The following is a 25,893-nucleotide window of genomic DNA, read 5'->3' as shown; positions in this document are numbered from 1 at the left end:
TGTGGAAGGAAGCCGCAGGACTAGGAAAAGACGCAGCCAAGCATGGGAAGAACATACCAACTCCACACAGGTGAGGCCGGACTTGAACCCGGGTCCTCAGAACTGTGAGGCAGTCAGTTGTCACCATGCCCCTGCCCCTCCATTGTAAATCATTTAAGGCAATATTAATAATTAATAAGAATGATTCTGGAGGACTTTTTAAGCAGTACATTTCATGGTACAAATTTGATAATACACTACTCAAATAAAATGGTCAGAACACATCATTGTCACAAGTCAGTCCTACCATTGGAATATGGGCAAAGATGGAGAAACAGAGCCTGTTTGGAATTTTCCAGCAAACACCCGAGTTGTCAGGTGCGTTACTTGCATCCTATTCTCTTTACAGAGAAAACGTGACAGACGGGAGATTGTGGAGAACATTCTGGTGCTGCAACATAAATTAGTTTGTCCAGTTTGACGGTCCATCAATGAAGGCCTGGGGAGCCATATCCTTGGAGGGCTGCACAGTACATAAACTCGCCAGCGGTACATTGACTGCTGTTGGGAAGTATGATGAGATCAGTTTACAAGTGCGGTGGGGCCTGGGCTTTTTCCTCTTGTGACTGCGGTGACAACAGTGTTGATGCTATTGACTCACTCTTTTGCCGGACCTGAATTCAATCGAGCCCCTCAAGGACATGTATTGTTCCATCAACCACATTTCACATCTCTTTTGAAGGCGCAAATTGATGACCTGATGCCTCCATGTTCAATTCAAAATCCCTCTGGAGAGCAGCTCACCACCAGGAACATGTAAGTCCTAAACATGACTGTGTCCAATATATGAGTTGTCTTAGGTCAATTCAGAGAGGTTGGATGTGCCTCTGATTTGGAGTATGATTCTGCATCCGGCCCAGCTTTTTGCTTCGTTGTTTTGTACTCAACCACATACTGAAGGTCTTTGTCAATATGTTGAAAAATGGATGACAAAGAAAATAAAAGACATTTTTGACAAAAAGGGCTGCATGGGGGATTTAGGAGTCACTCTTTAGTGGCCCTTCTTTAGAACCAAAGGTAAAACAGTGGGATGGAATAAAAAGCATCCCACGTAATTGTTTACCGAGAATTCTACTCGAAAACCTTTCCCACTGTCAGTGCCTTTAATCCGTTCTTTGTAACGAGTGAAAAACTACGCTTAAAAACATCTAAATCTGTCTTCGAATTTGAAGCTGCAACAAGATCAAATTTTTCCTCCATTGACCGATGCATAAAAAGACGGATTGACATTTCTCAAATTTTACTCCCTCCGTCAATATCCAGTTGGCCTTCACTGCACAGAGGAATGGGCAAATCGCAGAATCGTACATTGGGTTTTATGGCTGCGTGAGAAGACATCAAGGAAGATTAGTGCACTCAAATCAGTCACCAGGATTGGATGGTAAAAACCCACGATTAAATGTAGGTATAAATGGATCGTCTCTGTGCTCAGTTTGGCTCTACAAGGATTTATACTAGCAGTGGTATAAAGTATGAAACAGCAAAAAAGATTAAAAATAATCTTTGTTGAGTGAATTGCTCTGGACCAACACTCTTTAAACCTGCCTACCACAATTCAGAGAAAGGATAGGGGTCACAAAAAGTTTCTGCAAGGACAGACCTCCCATACTGCATGCAGGTCAAACCAGGATACCTGTCAGCTATGACTGGAAATGGACTCAGTACACATAGAGGAAGGTCAGGGATGGCTCTTATAATTGAAAGCATAAATTGAAGTGAAGATCCAGGGTGCCCCAATCAATACAAGGCCACCACATGTTGCTGAGACAGTCATTATTGTATCATCAAATACCACTTGCGTGACACAAAGATATAATCCAGCGATTTTCAAACAGTGTCTCAGGAAAGGGGGGTGCAGATAATTTAAGACCCCCCCACCACACACACACACACAAACACACACACAATTGACAATTATTCCCCACCCCAAGAAAATTTCAAGCGGGGGAGGGGGCGCAGAGGGCGCACCCAAAAAGTTTGAAAACCTCTGGGTTATTCAGTCTGGGTGAGAAAAGCAAAATACAACATCTTAAAGTCAGACTCCTGAAGCCGTGACCTGAAATTCTGCTATCAAATTCTCGAAACCTAATTTTAGTAGGTCAAATGGTTCTCAAGGTGGACAAAGTCTTCATTTTTTAATGTCAAACTTCCTTCTTTGAATTATCATGAGTTAACGATCTACAGGTCTTGAGTCTCATAAAACCCAAGTCACTCTGATTGAATGACCTCCTTTCCTGATATGAATTCTGAGAATGTTTGCTCGTGGGTTTCATCTGATTTTGTTTCATCTGTTAAAGTTACTAATACAATAGCTTTAGCTATGAAAATGTCGAATTGACCCTCAAACCCCATCAAACAGTCTTTCCACAACCACAGTGCTCTCTGTTGAGCTCCATATGAAGTAAATACCCTCCGGCACAATGTGTATTATTATTTGGCCAAAAGATGTTTTTTTTTCCCACCATTCTCTCAACCACAAAAGGTTAAGTTTGTGCATCACCATTCAGAACACGAAAAAAAAAATCCAATGTTGGTGACCGTAAAAAAACAAGACAGACAGACGTATGGTCTTGTCTGCCTGATACTCCAACTGAGAATAACAATTCATGTGGAACTACAGCAATTTTGGCAGCTGAGGGATTTACTTAGATGGCTTTTAAGTATTGTATGTACGTGTCAATGACACGGTTTAAACAATCAGTGGCTCATACTCAGCTGAGTAAGGCTGGATTAAAATTATGTGACCTCTTTACAAGTCCTCTTTTTGGGAACTGAAAAAAACAAACAAATTTGCCCTGGATTTTTAGTCAATCTGTGTGAAGTCATTGGACTCTCGGCTACTTCATTTAAGACTGACCTTATTGTGTAAGACCAAGCATACCAAAATAAATTGATAAAATGTGGAAAAGACACAAATTAATGAAAAAAATGTATGCAATTAAATTGCAGTAAACCTAAAATGTGAATAAAATGAAAAATTCATATTAAAGATAGCTAAAATAGGTACAACACTCAAAATGCGGGGCTGTAGATCTACGTTCTGACTCCCGGTATCACTGAAAGGGTGATAGCACAGGACCTGAGGGTCCGTTAGGCTTGATATAGTTTGAACAGGTCAGCTAAATAAGAAAGCCCAAGACCGTGAAATGTTTTAATTCGTAAAAGAACTTTAAAATCGATCATGCAACACACAGGGTGCAATTACAGAGCATAATGTGCTCTCCCTTTCTTCTTTTCACCCACGAAACGGCGGCTTAATTCTGCAGGAATTGTAAATTACTAGTTGGAGAAGAGAGCTGTGCAGTAATCAATGAGGCTGCATATTACATAAGTTAGTATCAGTCTGTTTGTGTGTGTGTGTGTGTGTGTGTGTGTGTGTGTAGGGGGGGGTTCGGACAGGCAGACTCAGGCAATATTCTTAAGGTACTATACATGTACAGCACCAATTTACATTGTGATGTTGACATGTGCGATGAAACTTAACTCAGAGACAAATATTTTGGCCAGTTTTTGAACTTTGTCTGATGTAGTAAAATGAAAGATGGTATGTTTTTCTCTCTCTGAGCTTCAGGACTCTTAACTAAAACTGTGCATATTTTTTGTATGCATGAAAGTGCATTTGCTGACAAGCTACTCATCAAGAAATTTTCACTTCATTAAAAAAAATACTATTTCCTGGTATTGAATGCAATTACAAAGGATCGCTTATCGTCAAAATAATCTCCTGTAGTGCATGAAATGCGGGCTGTTTAAAAAGTTCAGAAATAACTTACTTGGATTTAGTGTTCCTTTGTAACTGGAGGTTGAGAACAAATGATGGGTAACACCCTCTCTGGTGACAAATTGTTTACTCTTCAGATAAGGCAGATGCAGAGAGGTTTGTAAAAGCGTTGGGCCCACACCTCCACGCTTGGTAACCATTAAGAGAAATCTGCCAGGGTTCGGGTTAAAAGCATGACTGGCTTATTAAACGATTGCTGAGGCAAAAGCCCTTGTAAATGAATTGTGAATGCCTCAATAATTGACACGTCATTTATAACAGATGAGGCTCTGGCCTCAGCCATAATAAATTCACGTGTCATTAGGTAAACGATTGAAGTCCATGTGACTAAAATAAGGGCCAGACACCTGTTGTTAAGTGCTATACGTTTATTTTACAACCGTTCCAAAGTTCCTTTAGTGTTTTGCATGTGACTGACAGAGAGCTGCGGTAGTTGTGCTGCCTGAAAATAATGTTCAAGATAAATGATTTTGAGCTGATCTGGCATTTCATTTATTTCCTGTACACTGATGAGCAGATGAGATGGAAAACTCATCATAAATATGCAAACGTTGCACAAGTCTCCAAGCGTTGTTTCCTGGGATGATGAAAAGTGTGTTCGATGGTTCCAACGGTACCTTACACATAATGCTATGAATCTCGTGCAAGTACTTTACGGTGTCGACTAGCCTACCCCATACTTGATTTTTAGCCCCCTTTGCAGTTATTGCTCTGCTTGCTCACTCGCAATGAGGACCTGCCCGTTGCGGACGGACCCGTCTCATGTGTGATGGAGGTCCTTGACTTCATGTCAGTACTTGATGCTGTGGTTCTGCTTCATAATTGATTTCACATAAAGGGCCCTCATCTGTTACCGTACGAATACACTGAATCTCGGACCCAACGAAAACAACTAAACAAAAGCAATTAAACGAGATTTAACTGAACTAAGGGAGCACTAGAATGTGAGCAACAACCATGAAGTAAAAACCTTCTTCAACAGAAGTCTAAATGAGAAAGACTCGGCGGTAATAAAGCAGTTGGGCAAAGCTACAAAGGGTTAAAATAAAAACTGAATACTTACAACACAATTAAAGAAACGATAACAGGTATTATCACGATGGTTCAAATGGCCCATTTTTGACTAATAAGTTCTCAGAGTTTGTTTTTGTTTTTGTTTTTTTTTTTTTCAAGAAAATGAAACTGGCAGTCATTTCAAATAATATTTATCTATTTTAAATAATTGGTAAATAACTAATTAGACTGAGAATGTACTCTATACAGTACATGACATTTATTTGTGATGTCACCGAAAGAACAGGAGACCAAATTTGCTGGATAGTGGACAAAAGAATGTACTATACCAGTGGTTTTCAAACTGGTGTGTGTGTGTTTGTCCTAGGGTGGGGGTGGCATGGTGTGACAGCGATGGGGGTGTGGAGCTACCATGATCTACCATGAACACTTTTCATTATTAAGTTACACCCAGCCGTTGTTCGTGTTTTTGTTGATTATGCTATTAATTGAGAAAGTAGCAAACCGTGAGAACTTACCTGATGCTGCACTGTATCGCACAGCAATTGGTGTCTTTAGGTTCAAATGACTCATTGAGTTTTATAGGAAAGTGGCTAACATGACCCTGTCCCAACTATTTTGCAATGTCTTACACGCATGATATTCAAATATAATGAATATTTGCAACAACAACAAAAAATCAGTTTAGCATTTTGAACATTGCAATCTCATCTTTGCAGTGCATTTAATTCAGTAAAGGTCAAAATAGATTTGCAAAACTTTGTATTCTGTTTTTAATTTAAATTCTACAGTCTCACCTTCATTCTAATTCGGGTTTGTACATACTGCATAATATATACTGCATACTATCCACCTCACTGCAATAATTAGTTGGATTTTGAATACTTGTAAAATGCATTCCTTTGAGGAGTACATACATAAATTAGTAGTCGGTTGTGATCCGCCAATTATGAGGCGCCGGTCTACCCCAAAAACGCCAGGAGCCGGCTTTGTTTTTTGCTCCACTCCACACTGAGCTCAAGCGACTATGTGATGGTGTGAAACTGCCTCAAGCATGATGGACCTGTCTCATAATTTATGGTTCTGTATCATACATGACAGACCTGTCTCATACTTAATGATGAGGACCTGTCACATACAGCAACTGGGTCATATTTGATGATTTATAAGGATCTCATACTTGATTGTCCTCGCTCATAAATGCTTCGCACTTGCCTGTTACATAATTCTGCAACATTTAATTTCATTTTTTCATCATTATAGTCCCTCAAGAGAAAATTCAACTTACATTGTCATGTGTAGCAAGTGTTGCACAGCACACAGAACCAGCTCACACACGTGCCAGCATACAAGGAGAGATTCAGGGTGAAAGGGTCACGCATCAAGTGCTGTACCGCTTGAGCTGGGGTAAGGCCTACTACATCCTCATGGCAGTAACTAACAGCGTGGAAAATTGATTATGTGGGCCTGCCTCTAATTTGATGAAGAGGACCTCCCTAATATTGTACTGAAAAGATGCTGTCGACCTTATACTCATACCTTGTACTTGATGGACCTCTTTCATATAGGATAGTGCTGACTTGACTCATATTTGATGAAACTGTCTCACGATTGATCATGTGGACCTGTAACATATCTGATTGGTATAGGTCAGAATTGCCTCATTCTTCACCTGCTTTGTGCTTGGTGGTGTGGCTCTCATCCAAAGGCAGTTCTCGGAGGGGCCGAGTGCACCTCACCACTTGCATATCGTTGCTACACAGTGTTGTAGTAAGACAGCAGCATCAGCAAGTAATGCCCATGAACGGCATTATTTTGTTCCACAATAAAAACACGCAAGGAGTGACTAAACAGAGCACAACCTTCATTTCAGTTACAATAACACAATGGAAGTGAAAACCAACAGGTGAGTAAAACACACACACACACACACATATCTATACACACACACACACAAATAACTATTATCATGGTAAAAATGAAAAAAAAAAAAGCATCATATTATGACTGACAGGTATTTACCGCATGTACAACATGCAGCAGGGAACTCTGCATCCACTTCTCCTGGTGCCACAGACAGCACATACTGAAAATATTAAAATTCTGACATTGCATCGGCCCAAAAAGTAGAAGTACTGCACGTCGCATAAAGTTTAATATTGTAGTGAGATACCTCAATGCATTTTGTTGTAAACCACATCACAGAGCTACCATCCGCTTTGTCAGAAGCAATCAGAAACAAGTAACAATTACTACAGACTATAAAGGAAATACTTCTGATACTTCTGGTCGAAACATTTTAATAGCCAGCTTCATTAATTACAATAGCAGCTTGTCAGATTAGGCATTCATGTGATCTTAAAATGTATGTTTCTAATTACCATTAGTTGACTTCAACGCAAAACTAGGCAAGTAGCTTATGATAAAAGTGTTATCTAAATAGTGTGTTGGTGAAATGTTGTGTGTTCCTCTCCATTGTTCCTTGTTGCCTTTCAAAATGCATGAAAATTTCTGATGCATTAAACACGTCTACAGTAGTTTCAGTCCATTTGAAGTCTTAGTTCAATGTCAGGATTAGAATACAATGAAAGAATGAACTGAATACAATTAGACAAAACAATGAATAAATCAATTTACTTTGTGCGTGCATGCGTGGCTGTTTAAAATTGTCCCCCTTTGACGAAACACCTGGCCCCACAAACTAATCAAATACTCTTTCACTCGTTCAAGAGCTCTTTGCTCCCTGAAATGAGTCATGAGGTAAAAGAAGTCCTGGATGGACAAATAGATGAAGAAGAGACGAGGTGTGATGCTGTGACTTGCTCTTAATTCACACACTGATTGAACGTCCCCACTAATTTGGATGCCTGGGGCCAGTGCTCAGCTGGCCCACCCCTCTGCGCACCACCGGAATTAAATGGCATGAACATTTTTCACATTTTTTAACAGCACTAGCATTTGTAAATGAATCTGTTATTTTGACTGAAAATGTATCTGTGGCCAGCTTATTTGTTGACAGGAAACGCATGAGTCATCACTCGTTGCTCATTTGAATGAAGCGGTGCAATTTTTACATTTGAAAAACGTGTAGGCATTTATTAGCAATCGAAAAAGAGGCACACTACCTCGCTGGAAGATATTAGGTCAGCCTTTCAGAACCTCTGACTGATGTGAACTTTAAGAGACAAAACAGAAAGGGCATCAACTTATTTATGAGTTTGCCACTTCTCTGTGATAGAATGTGTTTTCCTGTCACAGAAAAAGGATGAAAAGATTCAGTCGTGAATATTGTGGATACTTTTGACTGTAATAAAATATTATTATTAATCATCATTACCCCCTCCTTAAGTTATCAACTTATTGTGATGAAGAGGTCCCAATGATGCTCGGAGCTAAGTTGTCTGGGGATTCGTGCCCTTTGTATGGTCACCCACAGCAAAAAGGTCACCAGAGTGACCAGACAAAGCACTGCTACGTAAACCCCTATGACAAAAAAATGGATCAAGGTTTCCCTTGCCCGGACATGGATCAACAGAGCCCCCCTCTGGAGCCAGGGCTGGATGTGGGGCTCGAAGGCGAGCGGCTGGTGGCTGGGCCTGCACACATGGGCCTCAATTGGCCACAGCCCAAAAGGGTAACACTGGTCCCCCTTCCCATGGGCTCCCATGGGAACGTCACCTCACTGGCAGGGAAGGAACTCAAGCTGGTGTGTGAGGTCAAGAAGTTCCAACGAGATGGAGTCGAGATCGCCTCCACTCACAGGTTAGCTCTGGTACAAGTCCTCTTGAGAGGGTTTAGACTTTCTTCCTCTCGTGCCCATGATGAGAGGCGCCGAGCAGATGTGCATATACTTGCCGGCTCCAGCACAGTGCATGTACATTGGGGTTCACTTGATGAAAGGGTAGCCTCCTTTCGCCTTCGGGTAGGACGGGTCCTGATTGTTGTTTGTGCCTATGCACAATGTTCAGTGAGGGCATGGAGAAAGACTTCCGGGCGGCTTAAAGGAAATTCTGGTTCACCATCCGGTGTCTCATGAGGGGAATAAATGCAATGTCAACACCGTGAATAGTGAGGATGGGGCACTGCTGACCTCGACTCGGGACGTTGTTAGTTGATGGGGAGAATACTTCGAAGACCTCCTCAATTTCACTGACCTGCCCCCATGATGACACAGAGTTTGGATTCTCTGAGGCAGGCTCTCCTATGCCTGGAGTTGTAGTCACCGAGGTGGTTAAAATACTCCTTGGGGTTCAACAGGGTAGATGAGATTTACCCGGAGTTTCTTAAGGCTCTGAATTTTGTGGGCTGTCCAGGACATCAGGGCTCTGGACTGGCAGACTGGCGTGGTGGTGTGTTCCAATTACTGGGGGATGAGACTCCTCAGCCCCCCTGATAAGGTCTATTCAGGTGTTGTGAAGAGAAGGGTCGGTTCGGAAGTCGAATCGCAGCTTGAAGAGAAGCCATGTGATTTGTCCTGACTGTGGAACACCCTCAGCAGTGTCCTCAAGACTGCATGGGAATTTGCCCAACTAGTCTCCATATGTTTTGTGGACTTGGAGAAGGCGTTCGACTATGAATTTCGGGGAATTGTGTGGGAGGGACTTCGGGAGTATGGGGTACTAAACCCTGATATGGGCTGTACAGTCTCTGTACGCCGGGTGTCAAAGTTTGGTCCGCGTTGCCGGCAGTATGTCGGACTATTTTCTGGTGAGGGTGGCGTGGCAAAAAGGATGGAGATGGCTGAAGTGAACACTTATTTCCAGAAGAGGGAGGAACATATAGTGACCTACAAGAGCGGAGGTAGAAGCACGCAGGTGGATTTTCATCAACTTTATTCCTCTATAGTTCCCACGGCTCTGATCATCGCCTTTGTTCTTAAAAATGGGAACTAGAACACTTATCCTCCATTCTTCAGGCATCGTTTCGACCGCGAGTATTCTGTTGAATAAGTTGGTCAAAAACTCCACAGCCATCTCTCCAAATTGCTTCCATACCTCCACTGGTATGTCATCAGGACCAACTGCCTTTCCATTTTTCATCCTTTGTAGTGCCTTTCTGACTTCTCCTTTACTAATCATTGCCACTTCCTCGTCCTTCACACTTGCCTCTTCAACTCTTCCTTCTCTCTCATTTTCTTCATTCATCAACTTCTCAAAGTTTTCTTTCCATCTATTTAGCACACTACCGGCACCAGTCAACACATTTCCATCTCTATCCTTAATCACCCTTACCTGCTGCACATCCTTCCCATCTCTATCCCTCTGTCTGGCCAACCTGTAGAGATCCTTTTCTCCTTCTTTCGCGTCCAACCTGGTGTACATGTCTTCATATGCCTCTTGTTTAGCCTTTGCCACCTCTACCTTTGCCCTACGTCGCATCTCGATAGCCGCTAACCACATTATACATAACACCCTCAATTTCAAATTTTAGTCTCATCACTCGATCTGATAATCTTTTCACCTCCAAGACATTCTTAGCCAGCTCTTCCATTAAAATAATGCCTACTCCATTTCTCTTCCCATCTACTCCGTGGTACAATAATTTAAACCCTGCTCCTAAACTTTTAGCCTTACTACCTTTCCACCTGCTCTCTTGGATGCACAGTACATCAACCTTTCTCCTAACCATCATGTCAACCAACTCCTGAGCTTTTCCTGAGTGAGGCTACAGGGAGAAGAGATAGCGAGGGTGGAGTACTTCAAATATTTAGGGTCAACAATCCAGAGCAACGGTGAGGGTGGTATGGAAGTGAGCAGGTTGGAACAGCTGGCGGAAAGTGTCTGGTGTGTTATGTGACAAAAGAGTGCGACTGTTTGTTCTATGTGCCCTGCGATTGGCTGGCAACCAGTCCAGAGTCTACCCTGCCTCATGCCCGTTGACAGCTGAGATGGGATCCAGCATTCCTCGCGACCCTTGTGAGGATAAGCGGCTAAGAAAATGGATGGTTGTATATATTATGGTTAGGGGGTGAACAGCTCAAAGGTTGTCATCCTAGATTCGCCCCTGGGTGTGGCTATTTGATTGGGAGGACATCTTGTACTAATTGTTATATGACTCGGGCTCCCTCCCAACCGATGGTTCATACATGACGATGAAGACCTTTCTGAAAGGTACATACCCTGTCTGGTTCGGTTCCGACGTGCCTGACACGTCGCGGTCCCGCCTCGGGGACGCAGCGCTGAGCCACCGAGATGCGCACCAGGCGAAGCTTGGGAGGAGCTTGGCACATCTCAGCGTTTTCATGCCATTGTCGAGTGAAGACACGCTTTGCAGAGGAGATATAAACCGAAAGGTGAGTCCACCGCTCGCGTGCTTTTAAACTTTTGAATGAGGACTGTTGACACAAATGTATTATTTCAAACCAGGAATTGTTCGCCAATACTTGTGTAAGAAGCGTCATATAGTTGTTTTCGGGGTTCTAGGATATGTGAGTTTAAAAAGAAAAGTCCGACATAATTTGCTTCAATCACGGGTTGCTTTATTTTTTTTTTTACTGTGCTCCTGTCGAACATGCGTGAGTACGACGTCTACGAAAACCAAGTATTCACTTGGATGGAGAGAAATTACGCACAGAGTTGCATACATACGTTTCTGGCATGCGGTTAAGTAAATAACGTTGCGATGGAATAATTGACTCTTTTATTCTGGATTTGGCTACAGAGCGTGTATTGGACAGATTGGCTGCTTGTTTGGACATTAAGCCGTGAACACGTTTTCAGTGAATCGTAAAGTACTCGTGTCGCCTGCAGCCTGCCGGCTGTGATAAAACACAATACTAGGACGCATACGCAGACTGCTCATCCAAAACTCCTTTTAAGTTATTGTATGTTCCATCGCCTTGTATATGTTACGGCTAATGGCTGCATGATTTTTCATTTTTCAAAAGGATCATATATAAATGTATATATATATATATATATATATATATATATATATAAATGTGAGACTCTCGTACATGAACCCGAATGGAAATAACAGTCTACCTTGGATAATGCCGCTTTATCAAAAGGTCATCAAGGCTGCATCACCGTGCCGAATTTGTTAAGCAGTTAATATCTCTGAAACACAAACATAAATACTAAAGTGTCTCAATAAAGGAAAGCAACGACGTCGTATAATACATTTTGGGGTCTTAATAATTGATGGCTTTTTTTTTCACTTTTTTGTGAGGCGGAAAATAGCGCATCTGCAATTCTGGTGCATTGAAGCGACTGACACCATCATTGTTTGATATAAGCCAAAAAAAATGCCATAGCAGTTGATATCGAACTAAGTGAATCCTAATTTAAGAAAAATAGCAAAATGCACATATTTGGTGCATCTTGCATACACAAGCAGCCATTGATGAGTGTATTTCATTTGGAGTAGAAGCAGGTGGAACTTAATTCTGAAAACGGCAGCACGGTTCGTGAAGAGCTTCAATAGCACTGTACAAATTATGCTGCTTTAGGCTTGTTCATGGCATATTTTAGGTTGAGTGGTTATGCAATACAGGCTCAATGGCGGACAACCGGTTGCCACATCACAGTTCTGAGGACTCAGGTTCGAATCCAGACTGGGTAGAATTTGTAGGTTCTCCACGCACGTGTGTGGTTTTCCTCCCACATTCCAAAATCATGACAGGTTGATTGAAGACTCTAAATTGCCCATAAGTGTGAATATGACAGTGAATGTTTGTTTACGCCCTGCAATTGGCTGACAATCAGTTCACGATGTACCCTATTTCTCAGCCCAATTCGGCTAAGAGAGGCACCAACACACCCACAACCGGAGTGAAGATAAAAAAATGGATAGCCTGATAGATTGATGGTTATGCAATAAGGGGGTGGGGAGAAACCAAATATGCACTGTATTTACCTTCATGTCAGGGCTGGAATGCTTCAGGTCTCTTCATTTGATGATATTTTGTATGAAAGTAACGGGAATGGGGTTTACTTGGAAATAAACAGCAGAGATTGTTTAAACGACTCACGTTGGAATAAATAAGGATGAGGTTCACTTGATTTCAGAGAGTTTGACATGGAAGGCCACTGAAAGATTAGGACTAAAAATTCTTTGTTCAGGGTATGTATATACCATAGGTGCTGAATATGACAAATTGCAGCATTGTGTATGCTTTCAGCGTAGTAAAAAGGAAGAGAAAAACAAATGTTCTTGCCGTGACTTTCTTTGTTCTTTTCTGCCCTTGACAGAATCAAAGCGGCGCTGTGTCCCTCTCAGGTGCTTCCACAACCTGGGGAAGAAATGAGCCCCCCAGACCCATCTAACAGCACAGGAGAATGGGAGCCTTATGAAACCGGCATGTGGACTATGCCCAATGGAAGCATGGATTTAGACCAACATGGTTTCCACACAGACATTACCAAGCACCTGGGGGTGCAGATCACCCTCATCACAGCGTATTCCTTAATCATCCTTCTGGGGCTTCTCGGGAATGCTCTTGTTATTTACATGATCATCCGTTACAGGAACATGCGAACAGTGACAAACTTCTTCATAGCCAATTTAGCACTGGCGGATCTGCTTGTTGACACTTTTTGCCTCCCCTTCACGCTGGTCTACACCCTGCTCGACGAGTGGATGTTTGGCGCAGTGCTGTGCCACACAGTGCCCTTCGCCCAGGCCCTGAGCGTTCATGTGTCCATCCTGACCCTGACAGTCATTGCACTGGAGCGCTACCGCTGCATTGTCTTCTACCTGGGCCAGCGGCTCACGTGGCAGTCCAGCTTCCTCATCATGGCTTTTACTTGGACTATCTCGGCGGTCCTGGCGGCACCCCTGGCCATCTTCAGAGAGTACCGCTACGAAGAGATCCCCTCGATCAATCTGCACATCGCCGTGTGCTCTGAGAAGTGGCCATATGGGACCAACAGGGACGGCGTCATCTACAGCCTCTCAATGCTGCTCCTGCAGTACATTATCCCTCTAGCGATCATCAGTTATGCTTATATTTGCATCTGGGTCAAACTGAAAAATCACATCAGCCCGTCTACTCGCAATGATAGCATTATGCGCCGCAAAAAGACCACCAAGATGTTGGCTCTGGTGGTGGTGGTGTTCGCCATCTGCTGGCTACCCTTCCACATATTTCAGCTGGCCAGCGATCTGGACCTGGTTCTCAATTTTGAGGAATATAAACTGATATACACCGTGTTCCATATCGTGGCTATGTGTTCCACTTTTGCCAACCCGCTCCTCTACGGCTGGATGAATAAAAACTATAGAAATGGATTCTTAATGGTCTTCCGCTGTGAGGATAAGCCAGATTCTTTCCACCCCGAAGGCTCTGTCAGGACTCGCTCTATGAGGCGGCTGACGCTCAATGGTCGTAATGGCGGACACCCGCCAGCTGCCGTGTGAGAAGACATTTGAACATGTTGCTATTTTGCGGCACGTGTGGTACAAAGGCGGGATGAGCATTTCACAAAATATCCTGTTTCCATTTCAGTGTTGTATTGAGCAAAATAACACGTCAACCCAGTCACGGGGCCCTCCACATCAAATAATCAATATTAGTGTTCATCATCAACTAAAAAGTGTAAATTTGAGAAACTTATTCTCTTCTCCTGAGCTATAGACATGGAAATCCTTCTTAAGGATTATTATTCAACAAGTGAATCATATCAATGCTTTAGCTGTAATTGATGAGAATATTGGTCAACATTTGATATAGTTTATCATTTCGAGATCTTTGCGATGAAAAGTGTCATTTATGTCACACTCCACTTCATCTCTTCTGCATCCTCCACAGCTGACACTGACCACTGTACCAGTGCTACTGTTACTATACTGACAAGAGCATCTGGCTCTTGTCAGTTATGCACGTTGGGTACCCGCATGAAAAAGGTCGAGACCTTTGGTAGTTCTTATGAAAACTGTCTTCGACTCCACTGGGATCGCTCTGCTTCATTTTTATCACAATGTGCCAACATGTTTTTTTGTCCTGACTTGAGTCTGCCCGTGAGCAGCAAGACAATTCCATTCCATGAGAAGCACTGACGACACTTCAGACAGTAATAGAGTACACATTTTCATGTACTTTTTTTTTTTTTACAAGCGTGCAAATTAAGACTAAAGCATTCATAATTGTTTTCATCCATCCATCCATTTTTGAGGGGTTTATCCTCACGAGGGTCACAGGAGTGCTGGAGTCTCTCCCAGGTATCATCGTCTACGAGGTGGGGTACAGCCTGAACTGGTTTCCAGCCAATACCAGGTAATAATTGTTTTAAATCAAACTATGAATTAGTTTTCATGAGACGTTTATGCGCCCCTGGAAACCTCCCGACTCCAATAAGTTGCCTGTGCTTCCCTAATGGTAAATCCTTCCCTGGCTAGGAGGAGTTGACCTAGCATGGATGTAACGCTTATGTCACGTTTTTCAACGAGGGCCTATTTCAATGGCTGAGATGTCACCATGATACAGCGACTGATCAGTTGCGGCAACTCCGGGACCGGAGAGGTCATAATATAGCGTGCGCTCTGACCAGGAAGATGTCTGGGAGACATATCCACATAACGTGATATCCATTTCACCCAGAAACCGCTGCTATAAGGCTAAATACAGAATATATTTTATTTAAATAGATATATAATATATATAGGGGGCATGTGCTTGTTTGTGAGCTCGGTTGTTTCTGGGTGCTTGCGGTGAGCCATCTCTATCCTCAGCTGGCGAAGCACGGATACTGGGATTGTGAGGAAATGTTTCGACTTCTCAAAAAAATCCAAAAACATTGAGGCGATCATGCTGAGACTTTCAGAGGTGTTATCTTGAAGTGAGCACACGTCCACATAGATTCTAGTCATGGCTGACTGACATTAGGCGAGGTGAAGACTTTTTCTCTATGTACACATTTAGGGAAAATGCTTTAACGTACATCAAATCCTACATTTGGCTATATTTTTTATATTTTCAGAGGTTGAAATGAGCACAACAAGAGATGTGTAGGGAAGTTGCCAAAATGTATCCACTGAAATTGATCATGTTCGATTTCTCCGCAACTCCCTGGCAACCCAGCTCATTCCTAAAAGACTCCACGAGACATCACAGAGACATCCCAGCAACCAGCAGAGACTCAAGTCCCTATCAGGTAGCCAACTAGTCTCCAAGCCAGTGAGATAGGCCCGTTAGACCGCAAACTAGTTGAGACTGTATCAAATGTGCCTTTGTTGGCAGCCAAGCAGCGGACACCATTTTGTCTCAGTTGTTTCAAGATATGATTAATCAATAGCTGATTACTCACTATAGACACCACTCCATCCGCTCTATTAGGGGTGTCAAACAAATTATGGTGCCGTGACATATTGTCGTCACGGTTCCCCTCAGAAGGCTGCTACACTGTGAAGCCATAAAATATTTATTTGCCTCAACATAAGATGACATATACCCAGCACCTTGATGGAAAACTATTTTTTTAAATTCGAGTCAAACTGATTATTCAGCTATGATTCAAGTAAGCTGGGGTGGGGGGGGGCTGAATAAGAATGCTTACAATCCATATTTTTTTTTTTTTTAGAAAGAATTGTGGAAGTTGACACGTGTTTTGCCTCAGGCCTTAAGTTTGATGACATGTTTGTTCTGTCCATCCCTAGTACAAATGCAGCCTTTTAAACTCAACGATCTGGCCTTGAGTTTCTATCATGCTTTTTGTTTTGTAAAGCAGTTAATTTGTGAATGTTCATAGTGAACCCAGTGTATTTAAATGACGCTCATAAATGTTAATTATTTTCTGTAATGTGTTCCTTACTAATGCAAATGACTTGTTGATAAGTAACGTCCACTTAATTAAAAAGTCAGCTGCATTTATTTAATAATGTGTTCCTACTTCCCATAGGAAGATGCTACGTTCTTGTGATTACAAGGCCAATTTTATTTTTAAAACACAAATGTATGTATTTGCTGAGTTTTTTTTTTTTTTGTCTTAGGGTTTACTGCAAACCGAATGACATTCAAATCAATTTAAAGTGTCCACAGAAGGTTGCTGCTGCTTCTCTCTCCACAGGAAGTTAATTATGTCGACTTGAAGGTGCTCCATATCAGATGCACCAGCATGATTCCTTTTTAAAAGAAGTGAGAAACGGGATCATATGAATGAAGTGCAATGAGGTGTCTTGAAAAATGTGTAAGAGGGCTCTTAAAAGGGATTTCGATTAAGACTGTCTCTTTTTTTGTTTTTCAACTCTCAGCTGCTGAGCTGCATGTGCTTTGCTGGTTGTGTTTTATCAACAACACACCTTACACCCACGAGCAAAACTGTCAGTCAGAAAATCTGACACCATGTCAAGCAGAAACCTCTGTTCACAACTGTGTCAAAGTACTCAAGACATATGTGAATAAATACAGTAATGACAAGTGACAAGACTTCGTGGTGACAGGCCTACGATCAGTCACAGGAAAAAAAGACGTTTGCTCAGCTCAAGAACTCCACCCATTAGCTTTTAAACTGCTTTCTGAACAATGCAACTGGGGATTTAACAGCAAATAAAGCATTTGAAAAAGAAACAGAACAACTGTTGCTCACACATTGGTGTGTTTATATTTTCCTGTTTAGAAAATGCCTGTAGCCAGAGAAGGAATACTGGATCTAAACACCCACAGCGTGGATTTCATGGCTTAGCCTACGTATTCCTTTATGTTCCAGAGAGTCACATATAGAAGCAGCAGTCTTCGACCTACATCATCTGAAGTTTAAAAGAGATGCAATGTGCCGTGCATGACGTGTTTTTTCAGATGCTTGGCAGAATATTGTCATTGTTCAAAATTAATTGGGCATCTGTTCCCAAGTGGAGAATGCTTATGGGTGATTATAATTTAAAAGTTTTAACATAGTAGCCATTTCATTATGATTCCCATTCGCACTGTTCCATTAAGCAAAATGCCACTCTGAGTTACTGTTTTTTTGTTTGTGTGTGAGTTTCTTTTACTCATACACAACATTTATCTCATGCAATCCATTCTAAACCAAATTTCATAAGAACAGTAAGTATACTTATCACCTCTTCAGCACTGGGGTTACGTTTTGTGATTACTTGAAAAAAAAAAAAAAGAAATAGGAATAGTGTATTTAAATACACCCTGACTTGATTTTATGGCATTTACATCACTTGAATTTTTTTAAGTTCTCTAAACACACTTTTAAAACAATACAAACACAGTTAAACACATCCCGAGAGGGCAAAATCAATAGATAACATAAACATATTGTACAATACAGATTCGATAACTAACTGTAATAACACACCAGAAAAAATGTAAGTGAACCACGACATCGGGGTTTACCGTAGTGAATTGTTAATTCAGAATCAGCAACCTATTTTCTTAGCTAATTTGGCACAAAACATACACCGATGAAGACTGGCTGTCAGCCAGTGGCTGGGTGTGTGATTAAAACTAAATAATTCACACTTATTGCCACACCTATTTACAATTGATCTAGAGAGCTATTTTATTGGGTAATTTGGAGCAAATATTGCTCCATTATGATTAGTACTGTATAAACAGTGTTATCTAGCCATCCGTTTTCTTGAACCGCTTATCCTGCTTAGTGTGGCGGGGGAACTGGGGCCTGCAGCTGGATTTTAGGGCAAAAAGCAGACTCGTACAAGGCACATATAGAGTGTAGAGAAACTACAATTCACATCCACGATGACATTGTCGCTGAGTGGTGCCTGCACAAAAGTTAAGTGAACCACTACAACATGAGTTATATATCATCCGATTGTACAAAATGAAAAATTACAGCATGTACAGCTATATTGCAGAATTATATACCCTTATAGTAATTCGCAGGGATTCAAACGCCTGAACCAAAAAGGGTCTTCTTCTCAAACTTAGTGATCTGCGTGTCTTCTCTTACTGCAGCCATCAATTTGCACTTTGCTCCCTAACTGGCAGCTTGGTTTCCAGCATCTTTGGACTGATCCAGCCACTGTCCTTTCAGTATGTCCAAACCATCTCAAGATGGCCTTTGTAGCTTTGTCCTTAAACATTCTAGTCTGTGCTTCCCCCCACACCCCTGATGAGTTAATTCCTTATGCTGTCCATTCTCGTCATTTGCAAAGCGAATGAAATAAAATGTTCAATTTTGGGGGGAAATTATTCCTGATAATGTAACAACTCCTGGGCAGGATGAATGTAAATATTTTTTACTTGTATTTATTTATTTTCCACAGCGTGGACTCACAAAGTGCTTCACATAGACCACAGTTATACACAGAGTATACAAAATATTAGTTGCAACATTTCACTTTTTAAGTTAAAACGAGAAAAAACAAGAATAAATCACATAAAAATACATTTTAAAATAAATTTAAAAACTACCAACAACGTGTGTAACATAATTTGCCAACTTTATATGAAACTAAACGAAATCCTAGTTATCGTAGAAAAAGACAATGTAAAGAGCAATGGGAAATACCGCAGTCCTATTCTTCCCTCAAGTGGTCTAAAAGAGATATCGCAGCTACACACTGACCGGATATGACATCAGGTGTCACTTTCCGTTTGCCCCGTGTGGTCTTTGACTGCCGTTTTCTCAGCATCAGCATTGTCACACGAAATACTAGGAAACGCATCCTAGTGGGATTCATTTTTTTTGTTTGTTTTTGAAAGGAAAATATTTTTCCTATGAAGATTTTTTGCCGTACAGGTAAATATTTTATACTCAACATTTATCTTACATTGTCAGTTTGGGGTTATTAGACTATGTTATCGGGCTTGTGCCGCTCATATATTTCCTTATGCTAGGCTAGCACATGCTAGCAATGCTAGTAGATGTGTGCGGACGTGACACATGACAGCTGCGATATTGGACATATAATGTCGCTTATTAATGATAACTACGTTCTCCAATGTGAAATCAAAGGTTGTCAGCTCTTACTCTCAAACGAATTTTGCTCTTTTGAAACCAAAATGCTTTCGCTGTATGGTGAGAGGGTTATTCACAAACCGGGTAAAGTTTCTCTTATCACTTATGACGGAACACGTTTTAATTTACCTTAACGCCACCTAGCTTTTTCCTCCCATCGCCACAGGTTGTTTCCATACCAACTGGAGGAACAATGGTTAAGTATTTCTGCTGTGCAAGTTTGCTGAAAAGCTCTTGGGACCAAGTTTGCCTTGCTTTCTGGCAACGGTATCCAAACCCCTACAGGTGAGTCCAAAGTCAACACTGTATCCACTTGATACTGAGCTTGTATAAAAGTAATGTTTAATGTGAAATAAATGACGGTAAAATTATTTAAAGCAGTGTTTGCTTTTTGGGTCTACTTCCCTTCTGGAATATAGGGATATGCTTCATTTCTGCACATACCAAACGGGCTTAAATATAAACAAACAAAAAACCCTTCAATATTAACTTGCATCAAGTTTATAGAAATATCATCATTTTTTTCATTGCCAATAATATGAAAACAGGTTTTTATGCTTGAAAGAAGTTTCATTTATCGTAACATGTATGTAAAATTGAGCCTTAATAAATTAGCTTTTTTAAGTTTTAGAAATGAAATATTAATAAACCTTCAAACTGCATGACTCAGCTGGTGCAAATATCATAGACAATGCAAATCACCCTCTTCACCTTACTTTAGTGGGGCAGCGCAGCAGTCGCAGCGTCTGACTCATCTCAGTACACTCATGGACTGAATGCTTCTATAGGAAGTCCTTTGTCCCGATGGCAGTTACTATTTAAAGCCTCACCTCATGACTGGAGTTAGTTAAAAAAAAAAAAAAAACATTTTAGACCATATACCATTATACCATGGCTACATTCAAGATGATTGACACGTAGACCAGAGAGGCACATATTTTGGAATTGTATGTAGTCATATTTTTATAGCTGTCATTCAGAAATTGTCCTCCAAAGGTTCGAGCCTGGGCTGGACTACTCTTATGCTGTACTGGTTGCTAATCAGTTGTTGGTTATTCAGATCGTCTGATCCATGCGGTTTTTTGTTTTGTTTGCCTTTCAGTAACCATGTACTGACTGAGGATATCATTTTCCGAGAGGTGACTCCCAGCAACTGTCTAATTTCCAGACGTCTATTGACCAAAACGAGCCGCGCTCCACGCTGGATGGAGCGCTATCTTCCGAAGCACATGGCTAGCTGTGCGTACATCGTGGAGGACTCCATTGTGGACCCTGAAAAAAGAACGATGACCACGCTTACGTGGAACATCAGCCATGCTCGTCTCATGGTATGGCAACCACAGAATTAGAACATTGTCAAGTTAAAGCAATTGTTTGTAAATTATTTTGCCTCCTATACTCAAATACTATATTACAACAAATGCGGGTGAATATACACCAATATAAAAATCCATCAATTAATTTCCAAGCCGCTTATCCACACTAGGGTCGCGGGAGTACTGGATCCTATCCCAGCTAACTTTGGGCAGAAGGCGGATTACACCCTTAATTGGTTCCCAGTCACGAGCTGCTGAATCTCACGATGGAAAAAAAAAAAAAGGGTGGAGAGAAATTGTCAGTAGCTCAATAATCAGTCTATTTACATTCTATAACTACTGCGTGGTTACAGTGCCTTTTTTGTTCATACATCAGGGTTCGCACGCGTCCCTAAAAGTCCCTAAAAACCCCTAAATTTTCGACGGTGCATTTAGGGGCTCCTAAAAGTCCTTAAAATCCGCGAAAACCGGTCAAGCCCCTAAAAAGGCCTTAAAGTATAAAAAATCAAAGGGAGGACTTCTACTGCCAAAATTCTCCCGAAAAAAAAATAAATCTTTTATTTAAAAAAAAAAAAAATAGCAATCCGTCTGGCGTCTAAAACAGCCGGAAATTGTCAACGGAAGTCACCGTGTTGACAACGAGTCGCCATCTTGTCGTCGATATTCCATTATTTGTTTCCCTGAGTCGGCATTTCACTTCGTCTTCGTTACGTCTTTCATCGATCCAACTTGTATCATGGGGAAGTGCATTTTTCAAGATGCTTGGGTTGAAAGTAAGGAGTTTGGAAGTTGGGTTCGTCGAGATGCAAAAGATCGGCACATGTTTTACTGCCATCTGTGCAAGCAGACCTACCAGCTAGGAAAGACGGGCGTCAAAGCGCTGGAGTCGCACCGGAAAAAAAGGAGACACGCTGATTTGGCGAAGACTCTCTCATCTTCCGTTGGTAATCATCTGTTTCTAAAATATCAAGATAGTGAAGCATCAACTTCAGGCAGTGGTACTAGCAGTGCATGCGCACCTACAGTTGTCCAGCCATCAACTTCAACCAGCCAGAAGTCAGGCTCTATGAACGTAGTTCAATACACGAAGGCGGACTCGTTAAAGGCAGAGATCGTATAGACTTAAAAAGTGATCTACAGCCATTACAGTTACAAATCTTGTGAAAATAATTCAAAAGTGTTTGCAGTCATGTTCCCAGACAGCGACATTGCTAAAAACTACCACTGTGGGGAAATGAAGACTTCGTACCTGGCTACATTTGGCATCGCTGCCCACTTTTCATCTCTACTGCCTCAAAGCCAAAAAAGCCAGAATAGAGACTGACATATCAACGCTTATTGAGAAGGCTGACAGGCTGTGTGAGGAGGCAGAAGAAAAGAGGAAGCTGAGGTTTATCACCGAGGCCAATGCACTCAGAGGCAGAGCAAAGGACAAGAGAGCCACTTTGGCACCTCTGCAGCAGCAAATAGAGGAGACACTGGGTAGGCTCAAGGAGCTAGAATAGGGGTGCTGAGTTAGTTAGAATCAGTTTTTCTGTATACTGTTATGTGAAGACGTTGACAATGGTCATATCAATGAGAACTACCACAAGGGACGACAGGTGATCACTGTCACAGGTACTGAGGTACTGGAACCTTTGATGAACCAAGAACAGCCGATGGCACCATTGGGTGAGTCTTTTTTTCCTTAATCTTGATTTCCCACGATGGCCCTAAATTTTTCGTGTCGGCCCTAAATTTTTTCCGTGTCAGCCCTTAATTTTTCGTGTCAGCCCCTTAGAATGGCCCTAAAAAGCCCTTAAATTTTTGGGGTCCGACTGAGTATGAACCCTGTACATGGACACGGAAAGGTTTTGCAGGATTAAAGTGATTACATTACTTAAAGAGGACATATTTTCCAAACCAAATGTTTCTACAATATGTGATGTACAGTAATATTGTCTCTATGGTTCCTCTGTAAACATGTAAAATATGAACTAAAATCATCCACGCATTCCTGATTTGCATACATTTTCTGCCAAGAGCCCTGAAATCAGGACATTCAAATTTCTCAAGCTGATCTACATCACCAGCAAAGATCTCTGCCTTCTCTTTCCGGTCCCGAGCAAGAACTGACATCACAAACGTATCCTCTCACAAGTGGGTCATCCAATAAGATGAAAGGGGGTGGTCTCTGCTAAATATAGACAAAGGGAGGGTCAAACAGAAGTACCTGTTAGAGGGGCCTTTTCTGTACACTTGTATGACAAAACCAAAGGTGTTTTTTTTTTTTTTAAATGAAATTCACATTTGTAAACTAATTCCATTTCAGAGAGTAAGTCTGTGGAGTTTTAAATGTACAATACTGTATATGGGACCTTTAAATTCATAACGTACCTCTGGACAAGAAAGCAAAGCGAGTCACCAAAATGTACACAGGTGGTACTTTGGTATGTCACTGGCCACACAATGAAGCTAGCCTCTTTTGAATACAGTATCTCCCTCCCATCTCATTTTCCTGTAGCAACCCATTTCTTCCAGCTCCTTAATTTCCTGTGAGTAATGTGTAATTTTTTTTTCTTCCAAAAAATAGATCTTCAAAAGTCAATAATGCGCATAATATATTGGTATAGTCGAACTTTTAAAAAAGTGTTTGATGAGGCACGGTGGATCAGCTGGTAAAGCCCTGGCCTCACAGTTCTGAGGACCCGGGTTCAATCCCATACCTGCCTGTGTGGAGTTTGCATGTTCTCCCCGTGCCTGCGTGGGTTTCCTTCGGGCACTCCGGTTTCCTCCATCATCCCAAAAACATGCAACATTAATTGGACACTCTAAATTGCCCCTACATGTGCTTGCGAGTGCGGCTCTTTGTCTCAATGTGCCCTGTGATTGGCTGGCAACCAGTTTAGGGTGTACCCCGCCTCCTGCCCATTGATGGCTGGGATAGACTCCAGCACTCCCCGCAACCCTCGGGAAGATAAGTGTCAAAAGAAACGGATGGATGGATGGATAACAAGTGAAAATTATAAGGGTGTCTGAATACTTTCCATACCAACTGTAGTTTAAAATTGTTTACTTTTTTAAACTTTAAAATGGATTACTTTAGGATACAGGTAGAATGGTCTGTTTTGAAATGGTCATTGGAGCAACAAACCCTCAAATATTGGACCAAACTAATGACTTTCTAGCTAGCCTGCTGGCTACTTAACGCCGCCGCTACCTAGCTGCTGTAGCTTCATGCTACGCAATGTTGAGTAAACAGAAATATGTGGCTAGTTGCTGTCACATGTAGCACATAGCCAGTACATGCCAGAAATTTCTTTAACTCATGGAAAGTTTCTGTTGACCCCCCTGTGAATGACCATGTTGCCTATGCTTGTCCCTCTTTGCCCCCAGTCTGTGGAAGAGCGGTGCGAGTACCGAATTAACCCTGAGAATGGCAGCTGGACTGAGATCAATAGGGAAGCTTGGATCTCTTCCAATGTTTTTGGACTCTCGAGGGCTGTTCAGGTTAGTAGAGCACAACACACAAACTGAAACACAAGTGGACAAGGTGTATTGCAGGTATGTGCCTTCTGAATAATTTGCAGTACTCGATGCTTTCTTGTCAACTTTCAGGAATTTGGCCTTTCAAGGTTCAAGAAGAGTGTTACCAAGACTATGAAGGGTTTTGAATATGTGCTGGCCAAAATGCAAGGTACAACCCACAATTAGCTCCTCCAACTTCTTGACTGTGATTCAATTACGAAAGATGAAGAAAAGTATTCTCACCATACATAATTTATTAAAAATGGCGAAGCAAAGTAGCGATCAATTCAAAACTTATTCTATGGAACTTTCTTTGTCGCCTCCCAGTGATTGTGTCCTTTTATCTAGTAGCGGACATCAAATGTTTGCACAAAGCTAGAGTTGCATAACAGTGCTCAAAAGTGGGGCATTTTATTTGACAAGAATGGTAAAAAGGCAAAGGTGAGGGTGTGAAATTTACCTTCTGGCACTCAAGCGATTCAACAAGTGTTTTATACTTCATAACATATGCGATTTTGGTGAATGAAAGCCTGCATGACAGTAATTGTGGATCACTGGGTTTTGTGTAAAAGGCAAAGGCGGATAAATGCGACGTCTATTATAGCAATTTTGCATGAATAGAGTCTACCAGCTTTTCCCACTCTATAAAAACTGAGTGCAGCACATTTTACATTCTTTTTTCTGAATTGTCTATCGTGCAGGAGAAACGCCATCAAGGAGTTTGGCAGAAGCAGCGACGGAGCGTGCGCGAGAAACAGCACTAGCAGCTAAGGAGAAAGCCAAAGATTTAGCCTCTCAGGCTCAGAAGAAGCAATACGTGTGAAGATTCCTTTGCCTCACATTTCGGGGACACTTTTATCTTTAAAACCTTCCCAGTGCATCAGTTCATTGCACGGAGACCAGCATTTCCGAATGCCTCTGAGATGCGGTGGGTGGCCCATATGAAGGCCTGGATTGAGCTTCTTCCCAGACCACGTGTACTTGAATCAGTCATCCGGGTCATGCTCCTCTTCACATCAGCTCACAGGTGCTGTAATTTCATCAACTGTTCCTGTTGCCTTCATGCAACTTCCATGCCTATCATGATTCTTTATAGACTGTTTTGCTATGGTTAATATTTCAGAACTCAATGATTATTGCAAATTCATCAGGGTCAGATTTTTACCTCATTTAAGTTCTTTTTGTTTGACTGAATTAACTGAACAACACTTTTTCCTCCTGCCAAGAATGGTTTGCAATATGAGTTGAAGTATTGTTGACATAAAATTGACTACTCAGAAAAATTAATAAAAGCAAAAATACAGTCAATGTGCTCAGAAAATCAAGACTATCTTTTTAATAGTCACCATCTTTTTACTTCTTTTGT

General features: G+C 41.6%; 2 protein-coding genes across 3 annotated transcripts; both read left to right on the top strand.

The window, feature by feature from the left end:
• The first annotated feature begins 757 nt into the window (after positions 1-757).
• On the top strand, positions 758-15,166 carry npy7r (neuropeptide Y receptor Y7). Its single transcript, XM_061835526.1, has 2 exons — positions 758-795; positions 13,027-15,166. The coding sequence occupies exon 2, from the start codon at positions 13,079-13,081 to the stop codon at positions 14,192-14,194; it is 1,116 nt and encodes a 371-aa protein (XP_061691510.1). The 5' UTR covers positions 758-795; positions 13,027-13,078; the 3' UTR covers positions 14,195-15,166.
• Positions 15,167-19,324: 4,158 nt separating this feature from the next.
• prelid1a (PRELI domain containing 1a) lies at positions 19,325-25,835 on the top strand. Of its 2 annotated transcripts, none has more exons than XM_061834526.1 (6): positions 19,325-19,485; positions 19,871-19,989; positions 20,807-21,032; positions 24,396-24,509; positions 24,618-24,696; positions 25,229-25,835. In XM_061834526.1, exons 2-6 carry the CDS (start codon positions 19,898-19,900, stop codon positions 25,348-25,350), a joined length of 633 nt encoding a protein of 210 aa, XP_061690510.1. In that variant the 5' UTR covers positions 19,325-19,485; positions 19,871-19,897; the 3' UTR covers positions 25,351-25,835. The 2 variants fall into 2 exon arrangements, with proteins under 2 accessions (XP_061690510.1, XP_061690509.1); XM_061834525.1 differs by lacking the exon at positions 19,325-19,485 and adding an exon at positions 19,609-19,788.
• The last annotated feature ends 58 nt before the right edge of the window (positions 25,836-25,893 follow it).

This window comes from Syngnathoides biaculeatus, chromosome 11 (assembly GCF_019802595.1).
Source record: "Syngnathoides biaculeatus isolate LvHL_M chromosome 11, ASM1980259v1, whole genome shotgun sequence".
In the NCBI taxonomy this organism is placed as follows: Eukaryota; Metazoa; Chordata; class Actinopteri; order Syngnathiformes; family Syngnathidae; genus Syngnathoides; species Syngnathoides biaculeatus.
This window is presented reverse-complemented; position numbering and strand designations above follow the sequence as displayed.